Source organism: Loxodonta africana, chromosome 16, assembly GCF_030014295.1.
Source record: "Loxodonta africana isolate mLoxAfr1 chromosome 16, mLoxAfr1.hap2, whole genome shotgun sequence".
NCBI lineage: Eukaryota > Metazoa > Chordata > Mammalia > Proboscidea > Elephantidae > Loxodonta > Loxodonta africana.
In genome coordinates this window covers 9373097-9390792 of record NC_087357.1, presented here as the reverse complement: position 1 = coordinate 9390792, position 17696 = coordinate 9373097, and the positions used below count along the sequence as shown (strand labels likewise).

General features: G+C 45.7%; 1 protein-coding gene across 2 annotated transcripts in view; it reads right to left on the bottom strand.

Annotated features, from left to right (window-relative positions):
- C16H10orf90 (chromosome 16 C10orf90 homolog) overlaps positions 1–17696 on the bottom strand; it is a 220956-nt gene that overhangs the window by 58577 nt on the left and 144683 nt on the right. For both annotated transcript variants that reach the window (XM_010599237.3, XM_023559818.2), the window contains exons 3-4: positions 13704–13795; positions 667–1786 (exon numbers count right to left, since the gene is read on the bottom strand). In XM_010599237.3, coding sequence (XP_010597539.2) covers positions 667–1786; positions 13704–13795 — 1212 coding nt within the window. The remainder of the gene's footprint in view (positions 1–666; positions 1787–13703; positions 13796–17696) is intronic.

Genomic DNA, 17696 nt, shown 5'->3' with positions numbered 1-17696 from the left:
CTACTTTAAACGTGGGTCTGCTTGAGGTGAGCAATGTGACAACACTGTCTTTGTTTTTCACCATTTGAGGAAAGTTGATGGTTGTGGGGAAAGACTGTATTTTGAAAGGTGAAGATAATCACTAGGTGTGAGGTTTCATTAAACTACTGAATAATTCCCAGGTTGCTTTGTCCATCCTTAACCAGGTTGCTAAGGCTTATCTATAAATATCAACTATCTGATCTGAAAAATAGAGTACAGAATTCTAGATACTTCCTAATGTGCAGATGTTCACCACAGAACGACACAACCTCAGGAAGGTGGACAGCACTTTGTCCTTCTCATCCTGTCCTGGAGTGAAGGCGGCACAGCCTAAATGAACCCCACTTGGGGCTCTATTTCCACACTCATTACAGAGTATAGAGCTGTGGTTGAAAACAAAAACTTGAGGGGTGGCCCTTCATAATCTACAAATGTGTCCTCTAAGAAAACTGATTTAAGTCAGGCATCAGCACTGAGGTGTCCATTGCCAACTGTGAGCAGACCAAAGCAAGACTCCTGAGAAATAAATGCCTGTGGGGATGATGCATGTAGGAGGAACCACTTAGCGTCCATTGTGGCCGAGTGTTTACACCACCTCCCGAGGCAAGTGTCTGACCCCACTCCTGCGGGTCAGTGGTCACTCACCTGCAGCATAGCTCCAGCCAGGGATGTGGATGGTCAATTGGCTGGTGTGGCCGCTGGCATGGTAGAGAGTCCTGTGGTCTTCTTTCTCTTTCTTTATGGTGCCGTGGTTCATTCCTGCACCCGCAAGTCCTGTATTTCCCAAGGTGGGCAAGCCGCTCCAAGGACATGTGCTGTTCCCCAAATCTGCCCGCGCCAACGCTGGGTTTTCCTCCAAGTAGCTTTCCCGTAGCCCTGGGTTCCAGCTCCGGGCTAGAAGATTCTGGTTTCCTTCCATAGATGTAGGCCTGAGGGCGCTGCTCATTGGCTCTCCGTTAGCCAGGCCGCCGACTCCATCTGGTGTTGATCTGTGGGAACTGCAGTTTAGGTTGAGGGACAGGACGGATCTGTGCACTTTGGGGCTGGCAACTGGAGGTTGTTGGATGGGGACAGACAGCGACTTGTCCAGGTAGCAAATGGAATTTGGACACGGCTGAGACACTCGGAGGTGGACGCAGGAGCTGAACAGCAGTGGGCTCCTTCCCGGGGGCGGGCTGCCTGGAGAAAAGTTGTCCTCTCTGCCACCCCTGTTGGTGACCCAGTACTCACGGCCTTCACACAGCCACTCGGGGACCTTCAGACACACCCCAGAGTCGTTTCTGGAAAGCTCTGCGCACGTGAACGGTCTGTGGGGCCCTCCTGGCTCTACATCGCTGGCCAGAGAATAGGGGTCTGTGTGCACAGAGTCCCCAGCCCTGCGCTGGGTGCACAGGGGGTCTCCTGAGCTCTCCCACAGCAGGGTGCCAGCTGGAGGGCCCACACGCCTGGCGGTGACGCTGATGGACGCAAACCCTTTGTGGCGACCTCTGCGTGGGCTCTCCTCCTGGGGTGGCAGCTCTGTCCTGTAGCCTCGCACATCTGAAGGTGTCTGAATTCCTAACCTGCCAGGAAGGAAGGCCAGGGCCCGGCTGATCTCCTCACTGCCCCGATCAGCCAAAGACGACTTCACGTGGTGCGTGTGAGGCTGGGCAACCGCACGGAGCACCGGCACCACCGCCCGTTTTTCTCTTGATTTGTTCTCATCAATCAGCTGTGAAATGAATATGGATGAAATCATTTTTGTATTTTGCGATGCCAAAGGCGCCTGCAAATGAAAAAAAGGTCCCAATTATTTGAGCAGTCCATCATAATAAAATTAAAAAAAAAATTTTGCCATCGAGTTGATTTAACTCATAGTGACCTTATAAGACAGAGTAGAACTACCGCCGTAGAGTTTCCAGGGCTGTAAACCTTTAGGAGAGCAGACTGCCACATCTTTCTCCCATGGAACGGCTGGTGGTTTCAAACTGCCAACCTTTCCGTTAGCAGCCAAGTGCTTAACCACTGCACCACCAGGGCACCTTATCCATTGTAATACCAGTAGTAAATCCTCCTTCCCAGGCCATCAAGCAAGATTCCAGGGAACTTGGCCCAAGACACGCAAAGGTCCTCACCCAAGACTCATCCTGACTGCACCTGGACATCAGCTGAGGGCCAGAGGCTGGAAACACTGAGCTGCTTATGAAAAAGTGTGGGTGGGGCCACTAAATCTCAACGATCACCTCCACCTGGGTAGGAGCACTGCGCACAGGTTCACAGCCTGACTCCAAGGGCCGTGCAGCCCGGAGGGATCCTGGAGCTGGACTGAGACTGGGCGAGTTTCCCCATGGGAATTGGGTCAACCCGGCTGCATGAAAGCAGCAAACAACCCCTTCCTCCAGCAGTCCTGCCCCTTTGCTGGTTTAGACTAGATTTCAGTGACTCTCTGCTGCCTGGCATCATGGGAATCCAAGTCCAGAGAGAAGGAACAATGGAAATCAAATGCCCAAGCTTGACGGACAATAGCCCAGAAGAGCCTGTGACTGTGAAATCAGGTGATTTCACTGATCAAAAAGGGGTGGGGGTTAGACCAAGGCAGACAGGACTCGGCTGCATTTCCAGGCTCCGTGGCAGAAGCCTGAATTTCTGTCTAGTATTTTGTAATGATCAGGGTGTTTAGGCCTCCTAATTAGAAGAGGCAGCGTCCTAACAGCACATCGCTAGTGTGTCCAGAACAGCGGGCTGTGGTTTTTAATAAAGCATCCAGCCGAGTGGAGGCCAGGAAGAAGACGCCGTGTCCTCAGTTTGCTTTTACTGTGGTGGTGTGTGAGTAAAGCACTGAGAAAACCGCAGGAGAATGAACTGCACCCAGTACTCAGGGAGTGCTCCCAGAGCCCTCAGCCCCCATGCGGACACGCATTATCGTCTGTGCTTAAAATGAAAGCGGAATCCAAACTCATCTTGGTAACTACTGAACTCCCACTCTTTGCAAAGGATCTTTGTCTGGGGAGCCTGGGGGCATAATTAGAGCTCAGTACTTAGAGAGCATTTTTTAACTCTGTGCAGGAGAATCACCTGGGATGTGACAAGTGCAGGTTCCCGGGGCCCCAGAGACTCATTCGGCAGGTCAGCGGGTGGGGCCCAGGCATCTGCATTTTAACAGATGGTCCTAGTTATTCTGATGCCAGTGATCTGAGGAACACCCTTTAAAAAACACAGACCCGAGAGTGTGGCTGGCCTTTCTGGAGGGAAGGGCCACCTGTGTTGAGAGCAGGCATTTGTTTCTCCTAAGGCCTGATGAACACTCAGTGGCTTTTTTTTTTTTTTCCTGCGGAGCAGGATTGAAGTTCATTTACATCAAATAATTTAAGATTCTTCTCTTGCTTGGACCTTTGGCGCTACAAGTCTTGCCCATGTGAGGACCTGTGCGTGTGATCTCAGGAACCCAAGGGTCACTGTGTGGTCTGCTGTTGGCCATGGGAAGACGGCTTTTTTCTTGGCTTCTGTTTTTCTCGTTTTTTATGGCAATCTCCATCACTTTATATGTGGTTATTCTTTAAAGGTATGTGGGAAGTTGCAGATTTAAAAGATAACAAAAGACAGGCAAAGAGACAAAAATGGATAGTCATTTTAAAATTTACTTCATTTTTTTTAAAATCAAAATATCCCTGGTTTTTTTACATATCCCCCCCCCACAGGTGGCAGTGGAGGGGCACAGAGTCAAGAATGGGGAGACGCAGCCTTGCCGTTTAGCCTGACCGCCGACTCACCCTTCTGGTTCACAGTGCAAGCAGGGCTCGGAACCTGTTGGTTCTGGTTTGAACCACTGCTGAGAATTTGCATTTCCACCCTAGATATACTGAATCAGAATCTACAGTTTAACAAGATCCCCAGGCGATTCTTATGTATGATAAATTTTGAGAACCACTACCATACTCGTGGTTCTCAGAATCAGTCCCTGACCAGAAGCATGCAGAAGAGGACGTAGTACCAGGGATATCATTGCTGATCTCAGACGGATCTCGGCTGAAAGCAGAGAATACCAGAAAGATATTTATCTGTGTTTTATTGACCACGCAAAGGCGTTCGACTGTGTGGATCATAACAAATTATGGATAACAATGTGAAGAATGGGAATTCCAGAACACTTAGTTGTGTTCATGAGGAATCTGTACCTGGATCGAGAGGCAGTCGTTCGGACAGAACAAGGGAATACTGTGTGGCTTAAAGTCAGGAAGATGTGCATCAGGGTTGTATCCTTTCACTATACCAATTCAATCTGTATGCTGAGCAAGTAATCTGAGAAGCTGGACAATATGAAGGAGACCAGGGCATCGGGATTGGAAGAAGACTCATTAACGACCTGCGTTATGCAGATGACACAACCTTGTTTGTTGAAAGTGAAGAGGACCGGAAGCACTTACTGATGAAGATCAAAGACCACAGCCTTTAGGATGGATTGCACCTCAACATAAAGAAAACAAAAATCCTCACAACTGGACCAATGAGCCACATCATGATAAACGGAGAAAAGATTGAAGTTGTCAAGGATTTCATTTTACTTGGATCCACAATCAACAGCCTTGGAAGCAGCAGTCAAGAAATCAAAAGACGCATTGCATTGGGCAGAACTGCTGTAAAAGACCTCTTTAAAGTGTTCAAAAGCAAAGATGTCACCTTGAAGACTAAGGTGCGCCTGACCCAAGCCATGGTGTTTTCTAATTGCCTCATATGCATGTGAAAGCTGGACAATGAATGAGGAAGACTGAAGAACTGATGCCTTTGAATTGTGGTGTTGGCAAAGAATAGTGAATGTACCATGGCCTGCCAAAAGAAATGAACAAATCTGTCTTGGAAGAAGTACAACCAGAATGCTCCTTAGAAGCGAGGATGGTGAGGCTATATCTCACGTACTTTGGACATGTTGTCAGAAGGGATCGGTCTCTGAAGAAGGACGTCATGCTTGGTAAACTAGAGGGCCACCGAAAAAGAGGAAGGCCCTCAATGAGATGGATTGACACAGTGGGTGCAACAATGGGCTCAAGCATAACAACTGTAGTAAGGATAGCGCAAGACCCGGGCAGTTTTTGGCTCTGTTGTACATTAGGTTGCTATGAGCTGGCTCTGACTAGACCACACCTAACAACAACAACAACAATTAGCATAGCCTGGGAACTTGTTTGAAATGCACATTTTCAGCAGGAATTAACCAGTTGGAAGCCCTGAGTGTGAGGTACTGCCTTGGGAGACCCTCTGCTGCGTGGGGGCCTGGCTCTTTGGAAACTCTGTTGTAGGCTGGCCTCCTGCTCAGAGGTTCTCAGCCCATGTTGCCCATTGGTGACACCCAGGGAGCTTGTAAAAATTCCAAGGCCCAGCTTCATCCCACACCAATTACAGTATATTAGAATCCCAGGAGCCCAGGTAGCGTATTTTTTTTAAAGCTTCCCTGGTAATCCCAGTGTACAGCCAACATTGAGAAGCCTGGAAGCTTCTGTGGCATCACTGCCTCTCTCTCTCCACCCTTCTCCTTCCTCTCTCTCCTCATTTATCTTCCCTCTCCTCCCCCTCCTCTCTCCCCTTTCTCTTACCCCTCTCCTCTCTTTTTCCTCTCTCTCCCTTTTTCATGGCTGTAGTTTAATTACAGTAAAACTGATGCATACATGGTGCCTTTTGACTTGGTGTGCGATCCCTCCCGTTTAAGTTAAATTTAGCTCTGATAGTAATTGTTCCCGTGCACTCAGTGAGGTGTGTAATCACACCCAGTGGGAACACCTTTGACAAAGGTCTATAGAAGAATAAACAAATACCCATTTTGGAAAGTGTGCAGTATTAGTCTTGTTTTATGGTGTGACGTTTCTCAAAGTTTGCGCTAGGGATCACCTGCATAAAACATACTTGGGGTGTATTAAAAATGCGGGTTTCTGGACCCCTCCCCTGCCTAGGTTAATACAAAGGCCCAGCCTGTTAACACGCTCCCAGGTGATTCTTATGCCCAGACATGGTGGAAAGGAAGCTGGACTAGGACTCAGACCATCTGGGATCCATCGTAAGTCTGGGGGTCGCAGACTGGATTATGGCCTGGGATAAAAAGGAAATGGGGATAACTCTTGGGGAGACTCCAGGCTTTCTTGTCATCGAGTTGTTTGAAATGTCAAGTATTTTGTTATGTGTATATTTACCACCTTGGGCTCAGGATCCATGAGAACCTTGGTCTTGGGTATAAAGATGCTAGAAACAAGAAGTGTGTTTCTAGGAAAGAGTAACTGTCATTTCAGGCTGGAACAAGGACAAAAGACCCTAACACTGGGAAGGCTGACTTGCCTCCATGCCTGGACTGAGAGAGTAAGCCCACAACCAGGAGCCCATGGCCACCCAACCAGGTGCCCACCTCCAGGTGCCCATAGCCAAGAGCCCACAGCCAGATGCCCAGGGCCCCGCATGTGGCAGGATGCCTTGGTGCTGCACTGGGGGTTGCAGGCCTGAGGACGTCACTACAGGAGGACTCAGAGGCCAAGAAGGGCAGGGTAAAGAATTGGCCACTGTCTCATCTTGATCTAGTCAGGCTTTGACCTTGTCAGAGGACAAGCGGAAATAATGGACGATGTGAGTTTGAGCTTATTTCTGCATCTCTGGAATCATCCCATGTGTCAGGGTAACACTGACCCCAGGGAATAAGTGCTGATGGAAGCCCGATTCCGTAGAGAAACCTATTTGTCCCCTCTACCTCCTGGGCAAGTGTGGGGACCAAAAGAGGCGATGGACACAGACATGTGCTCACAGTGAGTGCGTGTCGTTCTAGGGCAACCGTGGGAATCTGAGATCATCAGACCTAAAGTTTATTGTATCTGCATGTTGTATGTGTCATTGATTATGCCAAGTACCATATTTCAGTGGAATTTATAATGAATGCATTTATTTCAGATGCATAAGTGGGAGTGACTCATTACATATCCAGTAAATTGAAATTTTGTTGATGTGATTGTAGAATTAGTGTAATTTTTTTCGGACATGAATTCTGCTATTTATAACGTACAGTCACGGTTCAACCCTTATTTATTTTCCCATCCAACAAATATATATCCATTTCAACAAACAGACGCAGCACTGGAAGTGCTGGATTATCTCTGCCAAGAAATTTGGAAGACAGCTACCTGGCCAACCAACTGGAAGAGATCCATATTTGTACCCATTCCAAAGAAAGATGGTCCAACAGAATGTGGAAATTACTGAACAATATCATTAATATCACACAAAAGTAAAATTTTGCTGAAGATCATTCAAAAAGTGGTTATAGCAGTACATCGATGGGGAACTGCCAGAAATCCAGGCTTGATTCAGAAGAGGACATGGAACCAGGTATATCATTGCTGATGTCAGATGGATCCTGGCTGAAAACAGAGAGTCCCAGAAAGATGTTTACTTGTGTTTTCTTGACTACGCAAAGGCATTTACTGTGTGGATCATAACAAATTATGGATAACATTGCAAAGAATGAGAATTCTAAACAATTGTGTTCACGAGGAACCTGTAGATAGACCAAGAGGCAGTTGTTCAAGCAGGACAAGGGGATACCGTATGGTTTAAAGTCAAAAACGGTATGTGTTAGGGTTATGTTCTTTCACCATACTTATTCAATCTGTGTGCTGAGCAAATAATCCAAGAAGCTGGACTATATGAAGAAGAATGCAGCATCAGGATTGGGGGAAGACTCATTAACAACCTGCTATATGGCACAACCTTGCTTGCTGAAAGTGAAGAGGACTTGAAGCACTTGCTGATGAAGATCGAGGACCATAGCCTTCAGTACGGATTATACCTCAACATAAGGAAAACAAAAATCTTCACAAATGGACCAATAAGCAACATCATGATAAACTTAGAAAAGATTGAGGTTGTCAAGGATATCATTTGATTTGGATCCACTCTAAAAAGAGCGGTCAGGAAATCAAACAACACATTGCATTGGGCAAATCTGCTGCAAAAGACCTCTTTAAAGTGTTTAAAAGCAAAGTTGTCACTTTAAGGGCTAAGGTGTGCCTGATCCAAGTTATGGTGTTTTCAATCACCTCATATGCTGTGAAAGGGAACAGTGAATAAGAAGACCAGAGAAGAATTGACCCCTTTGAATTATGTTGTTGGTGAAGAATACTGGATGTTGAGAAAAAGAGGAAGACCCTTGATGAGCTAGATCAACACAGTGGCTGCAACAATGGGCTCAGGCATAACAATGATTGTGAGAATGATGCGGGACCGGGCAGTGTTTCATTCTGTTGTACATTGGGTTGCTGTGAGTCGGACCTACTCGACAGCACCTAACAACAACTACGAGTTGGGTGCTATGTCAGGAGTGAACAGCCAGGAGGGTGACACACAGATCATAAGATCACTAGGACAAGGATTGTTAAGTTAAATGCTACTGTGTTTTTCAGGTGTTTAGACTAAGCTTTGACCACGCTCCAACCAACAAGCTGAGAGAAATTAAAAAGGAAACACTGCACTATTTGTTCTTCAGTATGCACAACACTCTTACATGGGAAAGTCCATCCATCAAATCCTATCTTCTCATTGAGACCCACTATATATATATATATATATATATATATATATATATGTCTTGATATATTTATACTTGATTATGTAAGATTAAAGAAGGAACCCTGGTGGCACAAGGGTTAGGTGAATGACTGCTAAGCTAAAGGATGATGGTTTGAACACACCCAGCGATCATGCTGAAAAAAGTCCTGGTGATCTGCTTCCATAAAAATTACAGCCAAGAAAACCCTGTGGGGCAGTTCTACTCTGACATATGGGGTGGCCATGATTTGGAATCGACTTGAAGACATCTAACAGCAACAGTTAAAGATAAGGTCCACCCTCCAAGACTACAAGACATCACTTTGTGTCCAACCTTCTTCTGGGGTGGGGAAACCAAGGGCTATTTGCTGTTCCTAAGGCACCTGAGGAACCCTGGTGGTGCAGTGGTTAATGTGCTCGGCTGCTAACCCGAAGGTCGGCAGTTTCAGTCCACCATCCACTCTGTGGGAGAAAGATGTGGCAGTCTACTTCTGTAAAGATTTACGGCCTTGGAAACCCTGTGGGGCAATTCTACTCTGTCCTATAGTGTCACTATGTGTCAGAATCAACTCAGTGGCAGTGGGTTTGCTTTAAGGCAGCCTACTACTTTCAAAATGGGGCCAACTTTAAAATGTAAGGGAAACTGGAGGACTGGAAACAGAACAACCAGAATGCAATTAATGAGAATGTTGACACGTTGTGAAAAATGTAACTGATGTCACTGAACAATTTGTACAGAAATTGTCAAATGGGAACCTAATTTGCTGTGTAAACTGTCACCAAAAACAAAATAAGATATTTTTTTTAAAAAGCAACCACATGTTTTACGTCAGATATCTTCCCAAATGAAGGTATTTCAGAGTGTAGCTTCATCTTCCCTCTGTGCTAGGTTGTCTAAACGTGGCTTTGCAGAAAGATTCCTTCTATCTGCAATCAAATAAACTGATGTGAGGTTTGATTTGAAAAGGAAGAAGAAAATAATCTCAGATTTAGAATAGAACCGTCAAGGTTAAAGGGAGGTCAGATAAATAGTTGGATTTTGTGCCTCGCTTTGGCAGTAACCATGTTTCCTGTCCATCACCCCGTAACACTCCGAGTTTTACATTTTCATAGGTGCTGCTTAAGATATTGATTTCTTTTAAATGTTTCAAACATGATTTTGTAGAGCTGGTAACTGCTTTCATAGTTTTATGCATTTTATTGACTGCTGTTAACTTTATATCGGTGCCTTAAGGCACATTACTAAGAAGGGCACCATTTCATAAATTGAAGTAAGAGAGATAAGTGAGGAATGACAAAGCAAATCAGATCCCAGCCCACTGGAGTGTGGATGCCTCCGTGCCTGCAGTAATTTATTTCTCCAAAGGATAAGAATCTAATCCAAACATACCTTTGAAATCTGTATTTTTCTCCACAAAACCGTTCTTTCGTTTTCCACTGTTGCTCTGCAGCCTACGACTATATTAGTCAGAGGGCTCTGTGAACACATTTCCCCACAGGTTTGCCCTGCAATCACCTCCAGGCTGGCTGCAAACATGCTCACTGCCATTTAGTTGACTGAGAGCCACCATTATTAGACAGCCTCTCAATCTAGTGGCATCTGACCCCCAATGTCAGTGTTTCTGCATGTGTGAGCTCACTCTGGTACACAGCAGGAGAGAAAGAAGAGTTGAAGTCGAATGGAAAAATGGCTTTTTCCTCCATCACCATCGTGGAACTTTGCCTTTCCAGGCACTTAGTAAAAACCAAAGGGTTCAATGCAGTGTAATGTGACAGCGAAACGCTGGCAAGAACCTAAATCCTGTTTGTATTAAAAGGGGGAAACAGGTAAGTAAATTCTGGTATGGACAACTGCATTTTACATTCTGCAGAAATTAAAAATAAAGATTACGAAGAATTTAAATGTCACAGGAAATTGCCTGTGATTGTGTTATGCAAAGAAGAATGCTATAAACGTTTATATACATTACCAAACCAAAACCAAACCCATTGCCATCAAGTCGATTCTGACTCACAGTGACCCTATGGGGCAGAGTGGAACTGCCCCACAGAGTTTCCAAAGAGCACTTGGCAGATTCGAACTGCCAAGCCTTTGATTAGCAGCTGTAGCACTTAATCACTATGCCACCAGCGTTTCCATATACATCACAATCCTATACTTATGTAAAAAATGCGTAGAAAAAATAAGGGAAGAGAATATATATGTGTATATACATATATACACACACACACATACACATATATATATTTCCTTACATATATAGTGCTACATTTTCTTGAGTTTCCCCCATTGAATCACCATCGCTTTTGTTATCAGGAAAAATTTGAACACTTTCTTTCTAAAGAAAAGAACTCTGTCCCGTATTTCACTCCTCGTAAACTAAACAATCACTTGGCAGATAAAGTAAAAATACCTGGTTACAAATACCCGCACATCACTGCTGCAGCTCTGGCACATTTTGAAGGAGAGGTGAGCCGTCTTGCCCTTCCCCTGGAGGACAGAAGGGGATTTCTGGCGGGTAAAAGGGCAGGCATCTGTGCGAAGAGCTTCATCATCTCACAGCGCCTTTATACCAGACACATGCGGGAAAGATTTTAAAAGCTCACTGTTGGGGGGAATTTGAAAGCTGCACTGCTGATATGATCAAATTAGGTGATCTGGAGAATTCCAAAGCCGATGGATGGTGTGATTTCCTGGGAGTTATTTAACTCACCAGTTTGTCTCACTCTGGTGGCTAGAGTGTTGCTGTGATGCTGGAAGCTATACCACCAGTATTTCAAATACCAGCGGTGTTGCCCATGTCAGACAGGTTTCAGCAGAGCTTCCAAGCTAAGACAGACTAGGAAGAAAGGCCTGACGATATACTTCCAAAAATTAGGCAATGATGTTATGGATCACAACAGAATATTGTCTGATATAGTTCTGGAAGATGAACCCCCTATATTGGAAGGCGTTCAAAATACACAGTGATAGCAACAATGGAATTGACGTACCAGCGATCAAAATACACAGTGATAATGGACTTGACATACCAGCAATTGTGAAGATGGTGCAGGACCAGCCAACCTTTCGTTCTGTTGTACATAAGGTCGCCATGTTGTTGTCGACTCAACAACAACTAACAACACAATGTTTAACTCAGTCACAGGCAATGATAGCATGCGTGTGTGCATGTGCGTGCGTGAATGTGTGTGTGCGTGTTTAGGGGCCCAGCCACACGGTCCCAAAGATCTATCATAATTATTGACCAAACTGATTAATCTTGACATCGATATGGAAATGTTGATATTTGCCAGCTAAATGTTAATGGGAAAGATCTTCAGTGCAGATTGTTTTTAAAAAAGAGTAGTGATGGATCTTAGCAGACCCGCCTTAGCAGATTTACTCCTGTCTCCTCTGTCGTCCTCCCCCCCAAATGCTGTCACCTCTGAGTGATGTTCTCCATGATCCACTGCTCCTCCTACTCATTCCCCTCTTCCCTGGACCCCAGGGCTCCTGCTCCTGCTCCTAGGGAGTGAATTAGTTACTGCCACACATCTTCACAGCTTGAGACAGTGAGCTTAGGTCTGCCCATAGACAAGGGTTTAACGCTTGAAGGCTAAGTCTCAGGATCCAAAACAGCATTCTCTCTCCACATTGGGGGATTTCAAGCCTGGGGTCTCTGAGGGGAAAGCTGAACTGTATTCAATACAGACCTACATCGTAGACTAATACCTTAGACAAGCATTTTGGGGGAAAATATTTTGTTACGAAGGTCTTTCTTAATCTGTTATGATAGATCAATTTTTATAATGCCACTCTATCTTAGAATTATAAACATTGGAGGCAGAACACCATTTGTAAAAGACAACAGATGCCTTGTAAGTTGCAATACCTCAGGCAATTCTTTAAGGCTGGAAGGCCCCTGCTGGAAGTTCTGTTTACTGGATTGGGCTTTCCTCAATGGCTCTGATAGAGCTGGTTAAGAACAGAAGCTCTGGAGCCAGACAGCCTTGGGTCTGCCACTTATGAGCTGGGAGATTTGGGGTCGGTCACCGACTGGAGATTTAATTGTCTCATCTGTAAAATGGTATAGTAACAGTACCTCCATTCTGTGATTGTGGACAGTATTAAATGAGTCAGTCAATTAGGCAGAGCCTGGCATTTGATAAGGTGACATTATCACTGTGTACACAGTTCTTTGATCCCTAGGATCTGAGACATTTCATTTTATAATTTGACCTCTAATTTTCTTCCCTATTTCAGACCACTGCTTTTTGTAGTTTTTTCAACCTATACTACTATACTACTAGTTAGTTCTATTTCATATTACTTCTTCCTCACTTTCAAAATGCTATACACTCACTCCTTACTTATCAGCTATCTCGTTATCTGATATTTCGCATTTACAACAGTAACAGAAGTCTACTATCCAGCTATTTTGAGCATCAGTGGCATACGTCTGGCAGTAATGAACGCGAAGTTGCAAATCCAGAGTGACATTTGCTGTGTTGGTTAAGGTTGTGTGCCAAATTGTCTGGGCCATGATTCTTAGTGGTGTGGCAGTTGTGTAATGATGTAGTCATCCTTCATTTTCACGTAACACCATTTTTCACATAACAACCTGGTCTTTGGGACCTAACCATGTCAATAAGTGAGGGGTGGGTGTATCTATCTTCAGCAGATTAATTTTGATTTAAAAGTAAAGTCCAATCACCATACTGTCTTATGATGTTGCCAGTTTACGAATTGTTGGTGAAGACTGAAAGGGAATAATTGACTGTCCAAACCAAAAAAAAAAAAAAAAAACAAACCCAGTGCCCTCGAATCGACTCTGACTCATAGTGACCCTATAGGACGGAGTAGAACTGCCCCGCAGAGTTTCCAAGGAGCGCCGGGCAGATGTGAACTGCCGACCCTTTCGTTAGCAGCTGTAGCACTTAACCACTACGCCAGGGTTTCCACTGACTGTCCAGAGCAGACTTTAATGTAACAAGTATCCATCACCGATGGTTAGATTTCCTGCTGCTTTAATTCAGTTTTTGGGTAAACAAAATAAAGCGTAAACGCATCATAAGAAGCTCAGTGATCATGTTTTACAGGTGGGTACATTCTGCTGAATACTGTAGAAGTCAGAAACATACGTTACCTCAGTGAAGTGAGATTTCTTCTCTGTAACATCAGACTGGAGATTTCTAAGGGCAGTTTGATCATTTACACTGTACTGGTTGTCCGAGAATCCTAGGCAAAAGGAAAGGGTAAAATGGAATACATAACTTTGCTATAGAATGTAATGCCACCTATTCACATATTATACTAACCAGTAGGGAACCCAGTACATTCCCACCCTCACGCATCCCATCCCCTCCATTTAGGCTCTCTGAGTTCATTATTATTGAGTTCTTTAGGCTGCAAGTTTCCTTGTTCCATATTGTTGTTTATGTTCCTTAGACTCAGTAATAATCAAACAAATTGAGGGCTATCACATTCACCGGTGTCCTGAGGTGACACCCAGCAGAACAGAGAATCACACCTATAGATTTCCAAACACCACTAGAATTAGGAAAAGCTGAAATACAAGACTGCTTTCATTCAAACATTCTCCGAGGGGTAAGGAGCAACTCAGACACTGAGATTGAAATTGTTTTAGAATACCTAAGGATAATTTTGTGATAATATTTTGAGGATAAAGGAGACACCATGTGCAAAGCCCTTCCTATGTGCCCGACATACAATAAGCTCTAGGTATACGCTGGTCACAAAGGCAACCACGAATATCATCTGGTCCAAGGCCACACAGCTGTGGACCAAGAATCAGAGAACCTGCGTTCGAGTCCTGGCTTCACCATCAACTCATTTGATACTGATGGACAAGGCTACAGCACCAGTCTCAGCCTGGATTTCCTCATCTAGGTCTCCCAAACCTGCCTTGCACCCCTCATGGAGCACTAGGCAGGAGTGTTCTCAAGGAAGAGTACTCTTCAGATTCATGCTGGCAGTATTAAGTTGGCCTTTTTTTGGGGCCTTAGGACTGAGACAGGCCTTAGACTGCAAGCCCTCAGCACCAACAACCCTAAAGGTCTCTACCAGTAGCCTTTTGTAATGTTGTTAATGCAGGAATGTGAATCAAATACAGGGAGGCTGGTGTGCAGATGGACGGGAGACAACCCGGCCAGAGACTTGGCTTCTGCAGCCCAGGGTAACAATTGTGCCTCCACAATGCAGACTTTCTGGAAGAGTGATTTTTCGAAAGGATGCAAAAAATAGTTCCCCAACTGCTACTGCTGGTGACGGAGAAGAGATTTAAGTAACTCTCTAAACAAGAGTCCTGCCTTTATCAATGCATCCCAAGGGTTTATTAAAATTTTTAGATATGATTTAAAGCATTCGATGGGGAAAATTACATGCTGTGGCATTTTCAAGTATGGCAGATTTCCAAAGGGGTGAGGTCATGGCTCAGGGGAATTTCTAAGGCCACCACTGACCAGTCCAAAGCCTGTCCATGTCTCATCTCATCTTTGGGTGATGAGAGAACCTCCATTAGCTCTCACTCAGCTGGCCCTCTATCTATGAATGACAGAGACAGTCATCAGGGCTGATGTGCACAGATTACTTTTTGTTAAGCACAAATATAAGACCTGAAAGGTCTCATAGATTTCTGTGCAGAGTCGGTGCATCATGGTGAACTGACAATAAAGCTGATGAAGGCTGAAATCACCAGCTATTGTTGGAAGTATGCGGCATCAAGGCTAAGAGCTCAGGAGTCAGCATAGGCTTTGGGGTCAGACGGATCTGGCCCCAGGCTGACCTGCAGTGGGCGAGCTGCTTAACCTTTCCGAGTTTCTTCATCCGTAACATGCACACAAAAATACCTCCTGTGTAACCTTGCAGCCGGTGTACTTGCACCAGGGCTGGGATGTGGGGTTCATGCTAGATAAATGGCACCAGTTAAGACTATTAATAAGTGTGACCAAGACAGCCCTCCTCAAGGCTAAGGTGGTCACTAGTGCCATAGTACCAGTGGTCAAGAAGCCACTGGAACCAGACCCAGAGTCCCAGGGCCTGAATCCCAGCTCTAGCCACATATGTGGCTTTGGGCAACTTACTCAGCATCCCTTGGTCCAGCCCGGAACATAACAACATACAATAAACACTAGCTATTGGGAAGTGCCATCATCTCTAGCATAGAGAAGGGAGAACTGCTGTGATCAGACAAACGGGGCCTGTGTACTCATTCCCTACTGCTTCCGCAACAAAATTACCGTAAACTTAGTGGCTAAAACAACAGAAATGTATTATTTCACAACTCTGGGGGTCAGAAGTCCAAAGTGGGTTTCACTACAGTAAAGCAAAGGTGTTAGCATGACTGTGTTCCTTCTGGAAGAGCAGTGGAGATCCATTTCCTTGCCTCGTCCATCTTTTCGAGGCCGCCTGTGTTCTACAGCTATGGCTCCCAGCCAGCAAACGCACCAGTCCGGCCTCTGCTTCCCCGGTCACATCCCCTTCTCTCTGACTCTCCTGCCTCCCTCTGATAAGGACCCTTGTGATCACATTAGGCCCACCCAGATAATCCCACATAATCTCCCCATCCAAAAGTTCTTAATTTAGTCACATCTGCAAAGCCCCTTTCTCCATGTCAGGTGTCATAGTCACAGGTCCTGGGAATGGGATGTGGACACCTTTGTGGGGTGGCTAGTATCCTCCTTGCCATAGACCATTTGGGGAGACTGAGGTCGATGTACTGGGTGGAATGTCAGGGCCTTTAAAGAGAAGAGCATGAGGACGACACTGCGTCATAGGAAAGCGTCTGCAGCGCAACATTTACCAGAAGAGAAGAATCCAAATCTGTGAACTACGTGATCTCAACATTTTTTAAAAAGTACACAGGAATCCATGAAACAGTAAAGTTGCAACATCAAGCCTATTTTTGAAAGAAATTGGGTTACGACTCTAAGCCACATATGAGGATGGCTTATACAATAACGGAGCCCTGGTGGTGAAGTGGTTAAGAGCTCAGACTGCTAACCAAAAAGAAGGCACTTCAAATCCACCAGCTGCTGCTTACAAACCCCATGGGCCAGTTCTATTCTGTCCTATAGCATCACTATGAGTTGGAGTCAACTTGACAGCAACGGGTTTATACAATAATGATCCCAAAAGACATCAGGAATTGAGTTACCAGAGGGATTAAAAGCCTAGACTACAGGGAAACAAAGACCCCGGCTCAAATCCTTCTCTGCCACTAACCACTTGGGCTCACAACTTAAATTCTTTGAGCAAGTTACTTAACTTGCCAGAGCCTCATTCTCCCACGTGTCAGAGGGAACATAAGACCTGTCTCCTAGAGTGGTTACAAGGAACAGTGAGATGATGACTCTCAAGGACTTAGCAGAGTATCTGGCAGGTACCCTGTTCTCGCCCGATGTAACCGTCCCTCCCATGATGGAGGCCTCTGCCTTTGGTGGAGGCTGCTCTCACTGGAGGCTGCTCTCACTGGAGGCTGCTTTCACTGGAGGCTGCTCTCACTGGAGGCTACTCTCACTGGAGGATGCCCTCACTGGAGGATACTCTCACTGGAGGCTGCTCTCACTGGGTCTCACTGGAGGCTGCTTTCACTGGAGGATGCTCTCACTGGAGGCTGCTCTCACTAGAGGCTGCTCTCACTGCAGGATACTCTCACTGGAGGATGCTTTCACTGGAGGCTGCTCTCACTAGAGTCTGCTCTCACTGGAGGATACTCTCACTGGAGAATGCTCTCACTGGAGGATGCTCTCACTGGAGGATGCTCTCACTGGCATCTGGAGCAAGGTGAGGCTGGCAAGAGCAAGACTGACTGGTGTTTTGGCTTTTCCAGCAGCCCAGATGGAGCAGTTTCCTGGGAGGACACTTGGTGTCTCTGATAGAGAAAACTGCATAAGACAGCGCTGGCTGTGGTTTCTAGAAGGGCTCCTGGTGCAAGGACAGGAGGCGGCTGGACCGTCCCCATGGTCCCTCCATGGGGCGGCCTTGGCAGCTGCACCAACCAGCTCTCACACAGGACGTCTGCCCGGGGTCCATTGTCCCTTCCTGCTGCCCCTCGGAGAGCCTCCTCAGCCCCCCTCCAAGGCCTTCCAAATCACCCAAGGCCTGCCCGCCATTGGAA